The sequence below is a fragment of the Gastrolobium bilobum genome, unplaced genomic scaffold (genome assembly GCF_033153095.1).
Source record: "Gastrolobium bilobum isolate Gb01-03AN ecotype WA unplaced genomic scaffold, APGP_CSIRO_Gbil_v1 utg212064, whole genome shotgun sequence".
NCBI classification, from domain to species: domain Eukaryota; kingdom Viridiplantae; phylum Streptophyta; class Magnoliopsida; order Fabales; family Fabaceae; genus Gastrolobium; species Gastrolobium bilobum.
In genome coordinates this window covers 1-16667 of record NW_026898719.1, presented here as the reverse complement: position 1 = coordinate 16667, position 16667 = coordinate 1, and the positions used below count along the sequence as shown (strand labels likewise).

Here is a 16667-nt window from a genome sequence, read left to right as displayed (position 1 = left end):
TTTTAAGTTCATTTGCCAGCTTGCTGAAACTTCTAACTGAATCTTATTCCCATTGGATTGTAATTCCATGACAAATTAATCATGATATTTGTATCTCTGAAACTTAGGTTCAAGTTTAGATATGATATTTTGTACCCCTTTTCCCTCCTTATTTAGAAGTGTAGATCTGATCTAAAATAGGGATTTTGTGCTTTTAATTTGAATTGCTAGGGACAAATGATTTGACTATTTAAAATCTGTGTGTGGAGTAAATGATTATGAGAGCCTAATTTCTTAGATGCTATTTATAATCAGAGAAATTACTGAGCAGGATGATCTTTTTGCAGGTTCAATTTGTAATTGAATTTAGTCTTTACTCGTTAGCGTACTCATTATATATATAGAATGGCATTTCTAGAGTTTGTAGATAAACTATTGATTTGAAATTATGCTTCTACTTTCTTATAAAATCGTTTTGTGGGGTATCATAAGCAAACGATATATCAGAAAGTTAGGTTGAAATATTGAAATTTTGAGGCTGATAAGCACGCAGCCTCTTCCCTCTCATATTGGTGGAAAATTTTTGCTTGGCTTTATGAAGCCTGCTGTGGTAGAAGAGAATTTTGCTTCATTCGTATAATTGCATAGAGAAATTCATCATTATGCTTCATTCATTTAGATGCATATAATTTTCATTATGCTTGCCCTTGTGCCTAGTGAAATTCATCCTGACTCTCTACAACTCAAGATTCATGCTACCACTTACTTCATTTTTTGAGGGCGCCATTTGTTATGTGGATGGATGTCCATTCGCTGAGCATCCTAGAGTTAAGTATGGTATACTTGAAAATCTGAGGTTTACAAGATTGTAGACAAATTTGATAACAAGGAAATCCTTTACCAACTAGGTATTTTGTAAAGTACTTATGATTTAATTTTAATATCGTATCCAAGAGCTAGTGACCGAAATGCTGCTGCTTGTGAACTCTAGAAATTATGTGTATGGTACACACAGGTGTTTTCCCCCTTTATTCCATCTTATGTGCTTCGTCCTGGAAACTCCTTACCCCTCTTTAAGTTTACAATATAATTACAGAAGAATTTTATACATGCTCTGTCGTTGAGATATATTATTTATTATACATACTTATTGTCAGAAATAGCATTATACTAACAAATAACAAATAGTATCGTACTGCTTTTTTTGTCTGTTAATTATTACAGAGCAATATAGTAATGGATGGCCATTAATTAGCAATATTGAATCAGAGTCAATGAGTTATATTAACTATTTAAATAATAACTATATTATGTAAGATTAAGTAGACATTAACAATTAGTGCTGTAATTGTTGTCATTTGAGGTTAGATCTTTCCCATAGTATGATAATGTAACTCTTGTAGCATACAACTTTGTAAGAAATCATTCGTTTGAACCTTCCTAAATGGTATTAAACTATTAGGGCGTGTTTGTTACGTGGAATTTTTTTGAAATGCTGGGATTTTGAGATTGGGAATAATAAAGTCCCATGTTTGGTACATGGAAATGAAATTTTTTTTCCTGGAAAACCTTAATCCCAGGATTGATGTTTACATGCCATTCCCAATTTCGAATACCAACGAAAATGTGGTATTTGACAAATCCCAACCTCTGGGAAAGTTGAACCTAATTTCTGAGACAAAAATACCCCGAACCCTAGATTTGATGTTTGAAACAAAATGGAGGACCTCTGAAACATATCGTGTGAAACAAAATGGAGGACCTCTGTTTTTCCTTTGTATGGTTCATACGTTTTTTTTTTTTTTTTACAAATTCAATGAATCCAATTGTTCCATCTTGCTTTTCATCAAAGTACCAGATAATCCTCTAGCATTTCTCAACTATCAGCGCACAAATCCAGAAAGCTCCTTGGAACCCAACTTTTTCATGAAGCTCATCCCTTTCTGAGGTGCAATACAAAACTCCCAGTTTTTCCATCACCATTTTGATTTCACACATTCTCTGGTGCCATTGGACTCATTTTGTTGGTGGCTAAACTCAGATTCTGCAACCTGCTCCTCATTTAAATAACAATCTTCTTAAACACAAAGGAAATCAATATGCTAAACTTAACTATCAGCGCACAAATAATCAATAAAAAATAATCCATTATATTAAAAAACAAAAACGAGGCGAAACGAAGGCCACAGAGAAAAAACGAGGCTGGAAATATGGGAGAGAGATAGATGAGGGGAGGGTTATTTTATAATTTGGCCAATATTCTCATCAATATTAAACAATCAACCAAAAATAGAGTCAGTAAATTTAACCAAATAATCCTGGTAAAATTTTGACATACCAAACAGTTTTTTTGCAATATTCCTGAGTAATTTACTTTCTCATCATATTCTTGGAAATCATGATTCTCATACACTAAAAAATTTCTCCTCTACCAAAAACGCTTCTTTAGGGATCAACGGTTGTCAGGTTTTCCATAACAGTCAGTTGCATTTTTTTTTTAAGAAGAAAAAAAAAATGAAAAAAATAATGGCTTACAGACATATTATATTGTTGTATGTATATCTATGGTTTACCAAACAGATGCGTCCGATGCATTTAAAATAAACAATAGTTCACTGTCAAAATTGTCCAATGATTTCCATTTGATGTAGAACGGCTATGAAGAGAACTAGGAACCTTGGCTACCAACAAACAGGAATCCTCAGAATTTTAAAACAGAGAATCCTGGGGATTCTACTCAATAATACTATTACTCAATATCAAAGTCTGAATAACATTATTTATACACTTGACAACACAGAATCCTGATGAACTCTCTTGAGTCTCCATCTGACACCGCCTCTCCTCCACCTGGTGCTAATGCATTGGCCACAAGGACGTCGTTGTCTTCAGCGCAAAGTTTTGCCGCCAAATGGACCTGTCGGAGCTTCGCCACCGGGTCACAGCATGGAAAAATTCCTAATTCCCATTAACGCCACCTGAAAACACCCTTGTAAGTCACAGAACCAGGGCTTACCAGAGCTTGTGGATGACCAGAAGACTAATTTCAAAGACTAAATAGTACACCGCAACACCCCATGAAACCCACATTAAAACACAGCCCCTCCAGATCTCCACAGCCACAAACTAGCCACCCTCACACTCCAAAAGCAGACACCCATGAGCAGAGAAACCTCCAGCCAAGCTGAAGAGCTCATTTACCTATTCCTTTGCCAAAAAGAGAAAAATATGGAATATAGGTGAAATAATCGTAAAAGTGAGGGTGGTATAAAAATTGGGATTAATATTTCTCATATTGTAGAAGATAATTTTATTTCCTATACTTACATAAAATTTATGGAGCCCATTTTTTTTTTATTTTTCGTTCTATGGGTCCCACATATTTTTATGTATGTGTAGAAGTGTAGGAGATAAAACTATTTTCTATAATATAAAAAATATTACTTTTTACCATATTTAATGATGTATGAAAATATTAGCTGAACCATACACCTAATTACTCTTTATCCAAATATGTCTTTGTCTTTGTCTCCACCCTCTAATCATGAGCCTCTTCCTTGACCTCCACACACCGGCTATCACCACGCCTCAGCTCAACCACCGCGATGCAGTCCATAGCCACCCCCTGCAATGTAAATAAATGGCGTACTGTAGGAGTGCAAAGTAAATAAGCCAAATGACTATTTTATGCAGAGTAGGAATCAATTTATATATCAGTGTTAAGTAAAACTTACGCTTGTATTATTAAATAATAAAAAATTACTTCTCGTTAAACCCGACTAGCGAATGTGAGGTAGAGAGACAATCTTTGAAAGCAGCCTTACCATTGCACAATTGCAAAGAGGCTTTTTCCTGGATTGGAATCCATGACCTTTTAATCATGAAGGAACAACTTTATTACTATTCCAGTTCGCCCTCTTTTATATTATTAAATGATAATATTATAAAATTTAATATTAGGTTGGAAGGTTTTATTTTATATATATATATATATATCACAAATTAATGTAATATATATTTTTAAGATATAGAAAAATAAAAAGTTTTTAAATATTTATGTTCATACCCGCATAAGTTAATCATTTCTTCTTATAAATAAGCGGAAAAAGTTTGTCCTTCTAAAGGATATGATTTTTTATCATTTTAGATGAAACGATTTTATTTTAGTGCATAATTAATGATTTTTTTTTATAATCTCTCTGCATTTTCTCTCTCTTTATAATTTAGTGGACGAGAGAGAATGTAAAAAATTACCAATTATACATCAAAACGACATTGTTTTATCTAAAATGACACAAAACTATATTATTTGAAAGGACAAACATTTTTCTCAATAAATAATTAATACTTATTCCGCCAATTTTTATATAGGTATGAGGATAAATTGTCATCAATTTATTTTTCAAATAGATGGTTAGATAGTTAGCTTCCGGATTATCAGCTTTCTGTTTGTAATAGTCTGTTGTAAGTAGTTAGGAGTGGTTAGTTTTGTGTACTGTTCATGTAGCTCATGCTTAGTATAAATAGCTAGATATGTTGTACTTTATTGTACTTTTCATTTTGCTCATATGAATAAAGCATTGTTCATCCCTTCTATACTCTAAGATGGTATCAGAGCTCTTCAAGGAGTTCTGATATTCGCCATTTTCCTTTTCTTGTTCAAACCGATAATTCTTAGTGACTTAATCGTTTCTAGAGACACTCATAGCTTCTGATAAGCATTCATACATGGCGAATCAGAGCTTCAATCCGGGTCATGTTGCTATTTAGCTTGTTAATCAAGAAAATGTTACAAATGCTTCAAGATCCAATGCTGAATTATTATAGTGGATGACTATTCATGGGAACCATTACTTCTTGGCTATAGTTGATGACTATTCATGTTTCACATGGGGCATTTTAATGAAGTCTAAGTCAGCAACAAGGGCTCATTTTCATAACTTTGTAACACTCATGGAAAATCAATTGGGCTTAATTGTTAAAACTTTTTCACAGTGATAATGGGCCAGAATTTTTCATGCTCAAATTCTTTAATCAGAAAGGCATCCTCCATCAAACATCAAACGTTGAGACTCCACAACAGAATGGCGTCGTGGGGAGGAAACATCAGCACATTTTAAATACGGTAAGGGCACTCCTTTTTCAAGGAAATGTTCCCAAAAGCGTATGGTCTTACTGTATTATGCATGTTGTACATATTATTAACAGGGTTAGCTTACAATCCTTGCAAAACAAGTTAGCATATGAATTACTTTACAAGAAGCCAACTGTCCTTATTCATCTTAAAGCATTTGGCTGCTTGTCTTATGCCTTTACTCTTCGAGCCAATCATATTTTATGAGTGGCTCTTTTCATTCTCCAATGATTGTTCTGGTGTTCCCATTGCCTCTAATTAGACAATGAAAGCATCCACTATTCTTCCCACTGAGACTATTACGCAGTATGATCTTCCTTCCAATGAAAATCAAGCTGCTAAACTTCTTCCCTCTTGTCACTTCCCAGAGGAGTCATTACAGTCTTCTAACCAGCCTCACTAATAAAATGTGCCTCGACGATCCATTAGACTGAGAATGCAACCTCGGCACTTAGCAGATTTTCATTGCAACTTATCTGCCACTTATGTTAACCTATCAGCTTACTCAGGTACAAAGTCATCCACTCCCTATCCTATTACTTTAGTAGTTTCTTATAAAAATTGTTCATCTTCGTACACTTTATTTTCTTACAATATAAGTTCTTTCGTTGAGCCACAAAACTACAAGCAAGTAGGGCAATTAGAGAAGTGGATTACTGCTATGAATGAAGAACTCAATGCTCTCAAATGGAACCATACTTGGACTTTCATTGATCTGCTTGAAGGAAAACGATGTCATTGATTCTAAATGAGTCTACAAAATCAAGCATAGCCCTGATGGTTCGGTAGCTCGCTATAAAGCTCGATTGGTTGCTAAAGGATACAACCAAATGGAAGGAGTTGATTATTTTGAGACCTTCTCCCCTATAACTAAGCTTACCACCATTCGTTTATTACTTGTTGTGGCTGTTGCACGAAACTGGCTCATGGAGCAAATTGATATCAATAATGCTTTTCTTCATGGAGACCTATCCGAAGAAGTTTACATGACTGTACCAGAAGGTGTTGTCCCTGATAATCCTAAACATGTTTGCAAGCTTCAAAAATCATTGTAGGGACTTAAACAAGCCAGCAGACAATGGAATGCAAGGCTTACATTGGAGCTTGGCAGACTTGGATACTCTCAATCAAGGGCAGATCATTCTCTTTTCACCAAAACTCATGAGGGCACTTTTACTTGCCTTCTAGTATACGTGGACGACATGGTTCTAGCTGGTAATAACTTAGAGGAAATCAATTCTGTTAAGAGGCATCTAGACAACTAGATTCGTATAAAAGAACTTGGTCCCTTATATTTCTTTCTTGTCATTGAAGTTGCACGTTCAAAATGTGTCCTTGTGTTAAATCAGAGAAAATATGTGCTTGAATTACTTTCAGAGAGTGGATTGCTTGGTGCTAAGCCTGCTTCTAGTCCCATGGAAGCCACATTGCATTCGAGACAAGGTGACGATGAACCATTTTCTGATCCTGGTACTTACCACCAGTTAGTAGGTCACTTGCTTTATCTTACAAACTCTAGGCCAAGCATCTCATTTGTTGTGCAACAATTGAGCCAGTTCGTGGCTGTTGCGATCATGTCAAGTATACTGATCATAAAAGTAATAAAGAAGTGAGTAGAGTATCGTTCCCACGAGGATTAAATATGCTAATCACTACTCTCACTATTCTCCTGAATTTGGACAAGTCAAGTAGTTTATAAGAGTAATTTTCAATTATGAAAATTAATTAAGAAGTTAATGCAATTAAAATAAATTTCAAACAAGAACACAAAGAATTAAATGAGATTTAAGAAATCAATGACAAAACTGTAGCTGGGGTTTTACTTCACCTCTGATCCTCCTTAAGTGAATTAATTCAATTTATTAATATCGTGTCTTAATTAATTCAAACTATTCATCATCTAAAATTAATTGGTTTATTACAAAAAAAAACTTAATTGGTTGAATCCTAATTTTTTAGAGCTTTATTCCTTTAACTCAATTAAAATCCTAATGTCATAGAAATTTCTTTCAGATTAAGCTTTGAACGTGATGAATTATAAAATTTGCAATTCTTACAAGTCTATCTCTAGATCATGTAAGAAATGATGTTTACCCCTGTCAAGACTAAGATCCCAATATGTCTATTGTGAACCCTAATCTTCTTTATCCCTACATGAGTGATCAGTTCATAAAAGAATTTTAGAATGAAATTCAAGGTAAACACAACAATTAAAGACAATTTATTAATAAAATAATTAACCTAAAAAATAAGGATTCACGTCATATCGATATCCCTAACTACAAAAGAAAACTACTTAGACATAGCTGACTTAAACAAAACAAAGAAATAAAAAAAAATAGAAGAAGTCATGAAGATGAAGAAAGAAATTGATTCAATGTTGCTTCAATCCTCTTCAAGCTTCTTTATTTGAAAATTCTCAATTCTCCAACAATTCCTCTCTGATCTCTATTTTCTCCCGTTCTTCCGAATATGCCAGAATGAATGAATCCCTCCCTGAAACCTCCTTTTTATAATTGAATAAGCATATCTTTTATTTCTCTTTAAAATCACTAATCAGATATTCATAATTATTCCATCAAATCCTCTTTCCAAATCTTCTCTTTTATATTGAAGATAAGAGTTTCCTTTTAAATCATAACAAATCTTCATATATAGAATCCACAATCAGATATGCTTCCAAATTCTCTCTTTATATTGAGTCTTACAACTTGTGATCTCCAAATTATCATTTTGTTGAGCTGAAAATTATTGTAAAATATGAGAATTTTTGTGAGAATATTACTGAGAATAAAATAACACTTTAATTACAATTCTTATATCTTTTAATTCTTTTTAAATCAATTTCATACTCATATCAACCCTTAATACATAATAAATTGAAGACACATCAGTGGCCAACCCAATCAAAAAGCATCATGTTGCTGCTTGTAGAGTCCTTCGATAGTTAAAGGCCTCACCAGCTAAGGGCCTTTTGTTTTCTTCTCATAATTCCTTGCAACTATCCGGGTTTGCAGATGCAAATTGGGCCACATGCCCAGACACTTGCAAATCCACTATGGGTTATTGCATTTTCCTTGGACAGTCATTAATATCATGGAAATCAAAGAAGCAAAGCACTATATCTTGCCCCTCAGCATAAGCAGAATACCATGCATTAGCCACTATTACATGTGAAGTTACACGAATTAGCAATTTGCTTCGTGATCTTAATGTGCCTTGTCCTTTCTTGTTAAGGTATATTGTGACAATCAAGCTACTATCCATTTGACTCATAACCCTTCATTCCATTAGCACAACAAGCATATTGAGCGCGACTGTCATGTTACCAAAGAGAAGATAGTTACTGATCTGATTCATTTGTTACTTATATCTACCACTCAACAGCTCGTGGATGTTTTCACCAAAGCCCTCCATTCCGCCTCATTTTATGATCTTATTTTCAAGTTGGGGTTGTATGATATCCACCTTCCAACTTGAGAGATGAATAATAAATGAATACGTGAATACATTAGGTATAATGTATTCATTAGGTATAATGTATTCACGTATTCATTTATTATTCATCTGTCATCAATTTACTTTTCAGATAGATGGTTAGATAGTTTGCTTCTGAATTATCCGCTTTCTGTCTGTAATAGTCTATTGTAAGTAGTTAGGAGTGGTTAGTTCTGTTTACTATTCATGTAGCTCATGCCTAGTATAAATAGTTAGGTATGCTATACTTTTTTGTACTTTTCATTTTTCTGATCTGAATGAAGCATTGTTCATCCCTTCTATACTCTAAGAGAGCTTTCAAAAAGAACTAACATGGACGTGGAAAATGAAGGACATATGTGTGTTATGTAAATTGATCAGTTTTTCTGGTTTGCCTACCCAATTTTGAGTAAATATCACGAGGGAGAATATGAAGAGCTCACCCATTAGTTTCAACTGCTATCCCCAGATTTGGGTGGCGACAGTAAAGGGGAATATGCCATATATTATGTTAAAGAGAGTAGTGTGAAGAGGTGAGATTTTAGTCAAATGCGATTGGCCCATTCATTGGAGATTACAGTTTTGTACTTTTGTCAAGTACATGTCGTAGAAAGTTTTCGTAGTTTTTAATATCGTATAAATGTAATTGAGATATCCCTTCTTACATCAAATTAAAATATGATGTTTTACAATTATATCCTCTCTTTTTTTATTAACATTTTTACCCACTCCACCTACTTGAATCAAATCGATGCCACAATGGCTTTCTCAATTATGCCATGGATTTTATGAGTTAGCCTGATTACTTGAATTCCATTATGGCAGTAGTATATATACCACTATGTGATGCATTTCTTGACATTAAGCATGCCATTATTTGTTTATTTATTAGTTTTTCATGTTCATTACTTGATCAAGCCACATATATATGACTGAAATATTTTGAAAATTAAACATGACTAAGAAATGCTTACAAGTCACATATATATATATATAATATATATTCTTTCTTTTACAAATACAATGTAGTAGTTGTGAAGAGAAAAACAACAGAAGACACTCCACGGCACCCGCCAGCATATCTAAAGGAAACAAGTGAAGCCAAACCCTAAACTAATTTAAAGGAAACGAAACAACATGGTGTGCCACACCTCTTATTTCTTTATATAAGACCACTCTCATATAATACCATTATAGGTAATAATAATATACATAGACGAAAATACACAGTACAACATATCTAATAGAAAGTAACACGTAGCATCTAATAGTCAAAGAAGAAAACGATTCTCTTTCTGCAAGTTATTTTTGCCACATGAGAGGATTTCTAGTACTGAACTCTTCGTACTTCCCCGTCCGTATCAAAGTAAAGTTATATAATTAATCGCTTTATTCAATACTTTTTTGCAAGCACACTATAGCTCCAGCTAGCTAGCGTCTTCTTGCAGCCGTTTCCCTTTGTGCATTGAAGTAAACAGCAGCCACAGGAAGACCAAGGTCATTCTCTGCTGCGAAATTTCTGGTGTTGAAGTGATCCCTTGAAGGTGGTGGAGTAACAGATTGCCTACGTTTTTGTTTGAACAGCACAAAGACAAACCTGTGGATCCCAATATTTGGCTTTGGGATCTCATAGCTCACCAACTCTTTGCCTACAAAATGATACTTATCAGTCTCTGTCATGACTCGACTCGTGAGTAAGTCTCCACACACACATATATATATATATATATATATATATATATATATATATATGAGGCAGGATATTCTTATACTGGTGTAAGAATAAGTTATATATATATGTATGTAGTAGATCAATCAATATGTGATCATGAACCTACCAAACGTGGCATCTGTTGTGCCTGGAATATCTGTCACTATCCTGCAAAAAGAAGTAGTTTGAACAAAATTTGACTGTTAGATACTTGTGAATGATTGGTTTGCATTATATACTGTTACAGCCCAAGTAACTATCTAAGCTTAATCAAATAAAATAACTGGTTTCTAGCTATCAATATATTCTATTTATATGAAGTACCAGTGCAAGTGCTCTCTTAGGTAAGGATCACTAGGGCCGGGAACATCAGGGTCTGTCATGACCTGCAATGAAAAAGGGAGACACTTAGCTTAATGATTAAGATTTTTTAAAGAGCATTTCAATAAAAGAGACATTATACAGTGTGAGTACAATTATAGAACACAAGCAAAAAACAAACAGGAAAACAGCTCAAGTTTTTTTTTTTTCCTTCCCTTTTCTTTAAAGAAAAAGGAATTAGAAGAAAGGAGAAAAAAGAGATTATGGGATTTTTTTAAAAATACATACCAGTGTAAAGAAGGACCTCATATCACCACCATCAATGTCAACCTTGGGCTTGGTGGTGACAGTGGAAGGGAAGAGCTCATGCCCATTGAAGACTTGCTTGTTGTTGTAACTCACGGTCATTTTTATGCTTGTGGTAAAAAAATCAAGAACTTCTCCTATGACTCTCCCAACAATTAGAGGTTCTGATGACATTCTTGCCATTAAAGAGGAACAAGGAAGAAGAGAGAAGAAAGCTGAGTAGAACTGAAGCACACAACTTGAGAATTCCTGCTGAGAAGTGAAGTAATGAGCTCCATATTTATAATGTCTTTAAAGTATCTTTCATGGTAGAGCGAGAGTGTTTTTTTTCTTTTCCCCTTTTAAAATATATTGCAAGATATAATTTAAATATAGAGAAAAGATTAGGTCTACGGAAGGAAAAGGCTTATAAATCAGGTGCGGGTGCTCCCACCCACCATTGTCTCTTTGGCTCATTTCAACAAATGCCTGTGGGATGTTTCTGCTGAAATCATGTTAGTCATATTATGTGACAAATCCTTCATTTTTTTTATATTATTCATTGATCAATTACTCGACTAATCCAATTTGAGTCAAGTAAGATCATATAAATGACAAAACTCTTATTACAAATTTTTTAACACAACTACGTTACATGAAGATGAACTCAAATTCGAAACTACTAATTAAATTAAAATAATTCCTTATTAATTAATGCAGGTGCTTGGCGAAAATGCTTCTCTCTTCGTTTTTCTCTCTCATGCACACAGAATGGGGTCCCTTGGAATCGGTTCTTGATTGGCTGTACTTCTGAACAATGAATTTCTTGACCAATAAAAGCTTCACAGCTCAGGTGAGAAAAAGCATCATGTGTAACACTGTATTGTGGGTCCTCCCTTTGCAAGTTGTCATGCCTCTACCGTTTTATTAAAGGCAAAATTCTAGGCATTTTTTTTTTTTGCTTCTTGAACATCCGCATTTACTATTCTCTTTAGCATATAAGGCAATAGTACTAAGGACGTGGAGAAATTTTTCTTGTGTTCCTTGCGTAGAGAACCTTCCTTAATTGCATGCACACAAAATTCAATTTTTCTGTTTCTGGGTGTGTGATTCTCCTTTCTTTCCGCCATTGTCTTTCTTTTAATTTTGTTGGAAGATTCTTTGAGAAACAGGGCATAATTAAAGGAACTCCACCATAAATGCTCAAGGCTATACATGCCTATGAGGACTATGTTTGAGTGCCCAATGTCATTTCAGAATAAAACTAACTCTTATTAGATTCAAACCAAGTTCCAAGTTTGGAAAAAGAGGAAGAAGGTGGAGCTTCTTTAATTAGAAACCGTTCTGCCCTATTCTCATCCCCACACATGAAATTTTATGTTCTTCTCGTTCTGTTTATATTCTTTTGCTGGGGGAAATTAAATAAGGGGTTGACATGTGTGCACATACATGCGAATTCCAGAGAAGAAAAAAACAAACCCTAAATTTTGTGTGGCATAGTTGCATATATATTATATGGGTTTAGTGTGTGTCATTCAAAAGGACACAAGTTGTGTCCTTTTATGATTTACACATGGTACGACCGGTCATACTATGTGTGATTCTGAAAAGTTTTTTTTTTTTTCACTTTACACGTCAGTAATGTGACTGAGAAAAGAGAAAAAAAAAAGTAATTTTTCAGTATTACACAAAGTACGACCGGTCGTACTTTCTGTAAAACGCCTAAAATGACACAAGCTTGTGTCATTCAAAAGGATATTTTTTTTTCATATTATATAACATTGGTTCTAATTATACTTATATTATGATTGGAAAGTGGAATATGACCCTTTTCTTGCATAAATAAATTACAGGTACCATTTCATTAACGAAATATAATACTAATTAAATTAAGAGTTATCTTATGCGCCATGTGGAGACATGATTCCAAAATTGTTTGGTCTGGAACCGTTAGTTGCCTATTTTGGTATTAATTCCCATTTATTTTTCCAAATTTAGATAACGTAAACTTTTTTGTTTCAAAAGTTTCCATATTTTTTTAATGAAAATACTAAGCTGCCCATGTTTATCTTTTACTTCCTGTTTTTGTCGTTTAACTTAAGCAAAAGTTATTGATGCCAATGATGAAGCAGGGAATATCCTTTAGTCATTTTGGTATTTTATATATATATATATATATATATATATATATATATATATATATATATATATATATAAGGTTTACATTTCTATAGCTGTATATATATTGAAATTAATTTGCATGATATATATTCGAAATTAATAATGTTTTTTTTTGTTACAATATATATATGTATATGCAGGGTACCATGCAAGAGGGAGGGAGGTATTAGGTTCACCATGAATGGGAATTCTTATTTCAATCTAATAAAAGTGTGGAATGTTGGAGGAGATGGGGAAATAGTAAGAGTGCAAGTGATGAAGGATGATGGCAAGTTCAAATGGACAGATTTGAGGCAAAATTGGGGTCAGAATTGGGATACAGATGTTAGGTTAGTGGGAGAGAGATTGAGCTTCAGGGTGACAGCAAGTGATGGAAGGTCCAGTGTCTCAAGGCGTGTCGCCCCTAAGTATTGGCAGTTTGGTCAGACCTATGAAGGCAAAAACTTCCCATAAATGCTTCTCTGCAACACCTACATTTGGTGTTTTTCGATTTGTCTCTAGGCATTATGTTGATAATAATATAAATCATCACTTGTCTCATATGATATCCCTTCAAATAAAATTATTTTTATTTTATTTCTCTAAGTGTTATTGTTTTTTTTATTTTATCCCTCGGTTCATCGATTATTCGATTAGTTTGATTCAAGTAGTTTAATCCAAGTCTGTTGTAAGAGCAACATAGTTATAATTGAGATTTTACCTAAAAAGGAAAGGAAATAATAAATCGTAAAACATAAAATCATAAAGTCAAAAAAACATAAAACGTAAAAGCGTTAAAAATATTGATCAAAATGTAAAAAGAAAAGAAAAAAGATAAGGTTATATTTACAACTTATTTCGTTTATAATATCTTACAATCATATCTTAACCGTTGATTTTTGTCAATCAACAGTTACTATTTTCGCAAATCAAATTCATTAATTAATTATTAATTCACAATAATTACCACCCCTAAACACAAGGATTGCAAGAAAAACTATTTACCTTTTCTAAATTTTATTTAACCAAAAAATTCAAATAATAATTGGATTCTCCAAACCTTAAATAAATAAATAAAATAAAATAAAATAAAAAATAATGAAAAGTAATCATGAGCAGCTAAAGGATATAATGAAAAATATAAAATAACAAACATTGGTTAAAATTTCCTGAACTATGAAATAAGCCAAAAAAGCCCAAAATGACACGCGCACGCACTGACGCACACACGAATATTTCTAAACCAATCTTAAATGCATCAACAAGAAATTGATGTTTCATTAGATGAAAATTGGTTATTCGAGGTCCTCTAAATTTATTAAATTTTAAATTTTTAAAAAATCAAGAATTAAATTGTTATGATCCACAATAAAATTTATATTTTTAAATTTGTGGTACTTCTGAAAGATAGCATCACACAAATAATTGTCATCTAACAACATAGTAGTTATTATTTGACTAAATGAGCTTAATACATTTTCCAGAATATTAATGGAGGATTTAATGATATTAATTATTATATACTAATTTTTAAGATCTTTGTTTTCAAAAATTTGAATTCTTTGGGAGAAAAGTCAATCTGGTCATTGATAATTTAATGTGTTAATTATTATTTGATTGAACGAATTTAATGTTGATTGTAAAAATAACGTAATTGTATTATTTTTAAATTTTAATTATTATTCATGATTTTAATTAATATTTAGAAATAAAAGTAAAAGAGAAAGTAAAATTTGGAATAGATGATAAGATGAACCATAACATCCTGGAGTCTTGTTGGGAAAATTACACACTCTGGTTATATTGCCTACTCTAGAATGTTGCGACATGATATCCTAATCTTGCTAGTGGAGCCAGCAAAAATGAAGAGGGGTTGATGGATAAAAAAATTTCACGAAATAGTAATTGAATAATTTTTTCACAAAGTGGATCACATCAAACTTTTATTCTTTATATATTTCATTCATATTTCTTTATGCACTACTTTGTATATGTCATGTAAGGTTAACAATATACAAAACCTACTACTATCTTACATGAAAAGAAACAAATTAAATAATGGTGCTTATAAGGAAAGAAATAAATGAAAATAATGATGATTAGTTGATTACTGATTTGAAGAGGTGATTGAGGTGTTATTTTGCAAATGTCATCCAATTAGACTATAAATATACATTCTTTCACTGCTATCTTAATGTGAACGAAACAAACTAAAATATCTGTGATTACAAAGACACGATTTTTGAAGGAATATATATATCTTCAATAGTAACGGAATAATATAATTACTCATTTACTAGAGAAGGAAAAAGTGGAAGTTCAGGATAAATGGAGAATAAATGCAATTAAATAGGTTTTTTTCCGCTTCTGTAATTTGAATGAATAATTCACAGAATCGTTAGTATTAATGGAATACTGGAAATATTTTCCATTTGGAGAGGTGATTGCTGTGTCATTTCCAAAAACATTAGACAAAGTAAGAACCTTGGACCTTATATATATATTCGCCAACACCAAGCTACAACATAATCTAGAAGAATACTTCTAATCAAACCTGCAATTCCCATGGCATTTCCTTTGGGAATTCTTTTGTTCTTTTGCATTGCCAATTTCTGATGTGCATGCAGACATTATCTCCCCATGGAGATATGAAGCTTATAACAATTTTGAAGGAGGTCACAGAGTGGGCGTTACCCGCAAGCATCATCGCCCCAAGTTTAGCCCTAGCCAATGGAAGGAGGCTCATGCTACCTTCTATGAAGGAAACTCCGGAACATTTGGTATGATCAATTTTGAATGCTGATCAATGTATAGTTTTCATTTAATCCATTACATATACTACAAACTTTTTCATCATAATAAAATAGGGGTTTATACCTCTCATGTCACTTCATTCAAAAAACATCTACCGCTCTCACATCGATTCTTGTGCCCAGCTTTTTTTCTTTTTCTTTTTCAAAAAAATAAATGAGACCCCAGCAACTGTTTCTATTGCATAAGATGGTTGTTCTCCTTTGAAAGGAGAAGTTGTTTTTCCAATAAAATATGTTCGTTTCTTATTATTTTTAGGGAAAAGTGTTTATATTTGCTACATTATATAAAGTTATCTCCAGCGACCCTAACACGAGACGTCGTTTTGGGATTTGGATAAAGAGTAATTAGTGTATTTCAGAAATTGTACTTTTCTTTTATATCATGAATTTTATAAAATTATTCAATATTTAAGTCCTAAAATAGTGTTGTTCTAGGGTTGAATGATTATTTTATGTAATTGGAGAAACGTTAATTTTTTTTTTTATGCATACATGTCTTTTACTTACGAAGAAAAAGAATAACTTGATTGCAGGAGGAGCTTGTGGGTATCAAGATGTGGTTAAAGAAGGTTATGGGCTTGACACAACAGCATTGAGCACAGCTTTGTTCAACAATGGCCGGACATGTGGGGCATGTTTCCAGATCAAATGTGTAAACTCTCAATGGTGTAAAGGCCAATCCTCTATTTATGTCACAGCCACCGACCTTTGCCCTCCAAATTATAGTATACCAAGTGACAATGGAGGATGGTGCAACCCACCACGCAAGCACTTTGACTTAGCCATC

At 33.1% G+C, this 16667-nt stretch overlaps 2 protein-coding genes across 2 annotated transcripts; one reads left to right on the top strand and one right to left on the bottom strand.

The window, feature by feature from the left end:
- Positions 1-10021: 10021 nt before the first annotated feature.
- On the bottom strand, positions 10022-11123 carry LOC133283532 (protein TERMINAL FLOWER 1-like). Its single transcript, XM_061480395.1, has 4 exons — positions 10911-11123; positions 10626-10687; positions 10429-10469; positions 10022-10239 (listed from the first exon to the last, which is right to left on the bottom strand). The coding sequence occupies exons 1-4, from the start codon at positions 11109-11111 to the stop codon at positions 10022-10024; spliced, it is 522 nt and encodes a 173-aa protein (XP_061336379.1). The 5' UTR covers positions 11112-11123.
- A 2142-nt stretch (positions 11124-13265) lies between these two features.
- Positions 13266-16630, top strand: LOC133283534 (expansin-A16-like; the record flags this gene model as incomplete). Its single annotated transcript, XM_061480396.1, has 3 exons — positions 13266-13509; positions 15695-15847; positions 16414-16630. Coding segments are annotated over exons 1-3 (614 nt in total), but the record flags the coding sequence as incomplete, so codon positions are not given.
- Between the last annotated feature and the right edge of the window lie 37 nt (positions 16631-16667).

What these genes read in the sequence shown, in the direction of transcription:
- LOC133283532 (XM_061480395.1), bottom strand. Translation starts at nt 11,111, where the DNA reads ATGGCAAGAATGTCATCAGAACCTCTAATTGTTGGGAGAGTCATAGGA. An exon ending in TGAGGTCCTTCTTTACACTG is followed by an intron (nt 10,688 to 10,910) that starts GTATGTATTTTT and finishes TTTTCATTGCAG; the next exon opens with GTCATGACAGACCCTGATGT. An exon ending in CTAAGAGAGCACTTGCACTG is followed by an intron (nt 10,470 to 10,625) that starts GTACTTCATATA and finishes TTCTTTTTGCAG; the next exon opens with GATAGTGACAGATATTCCAG.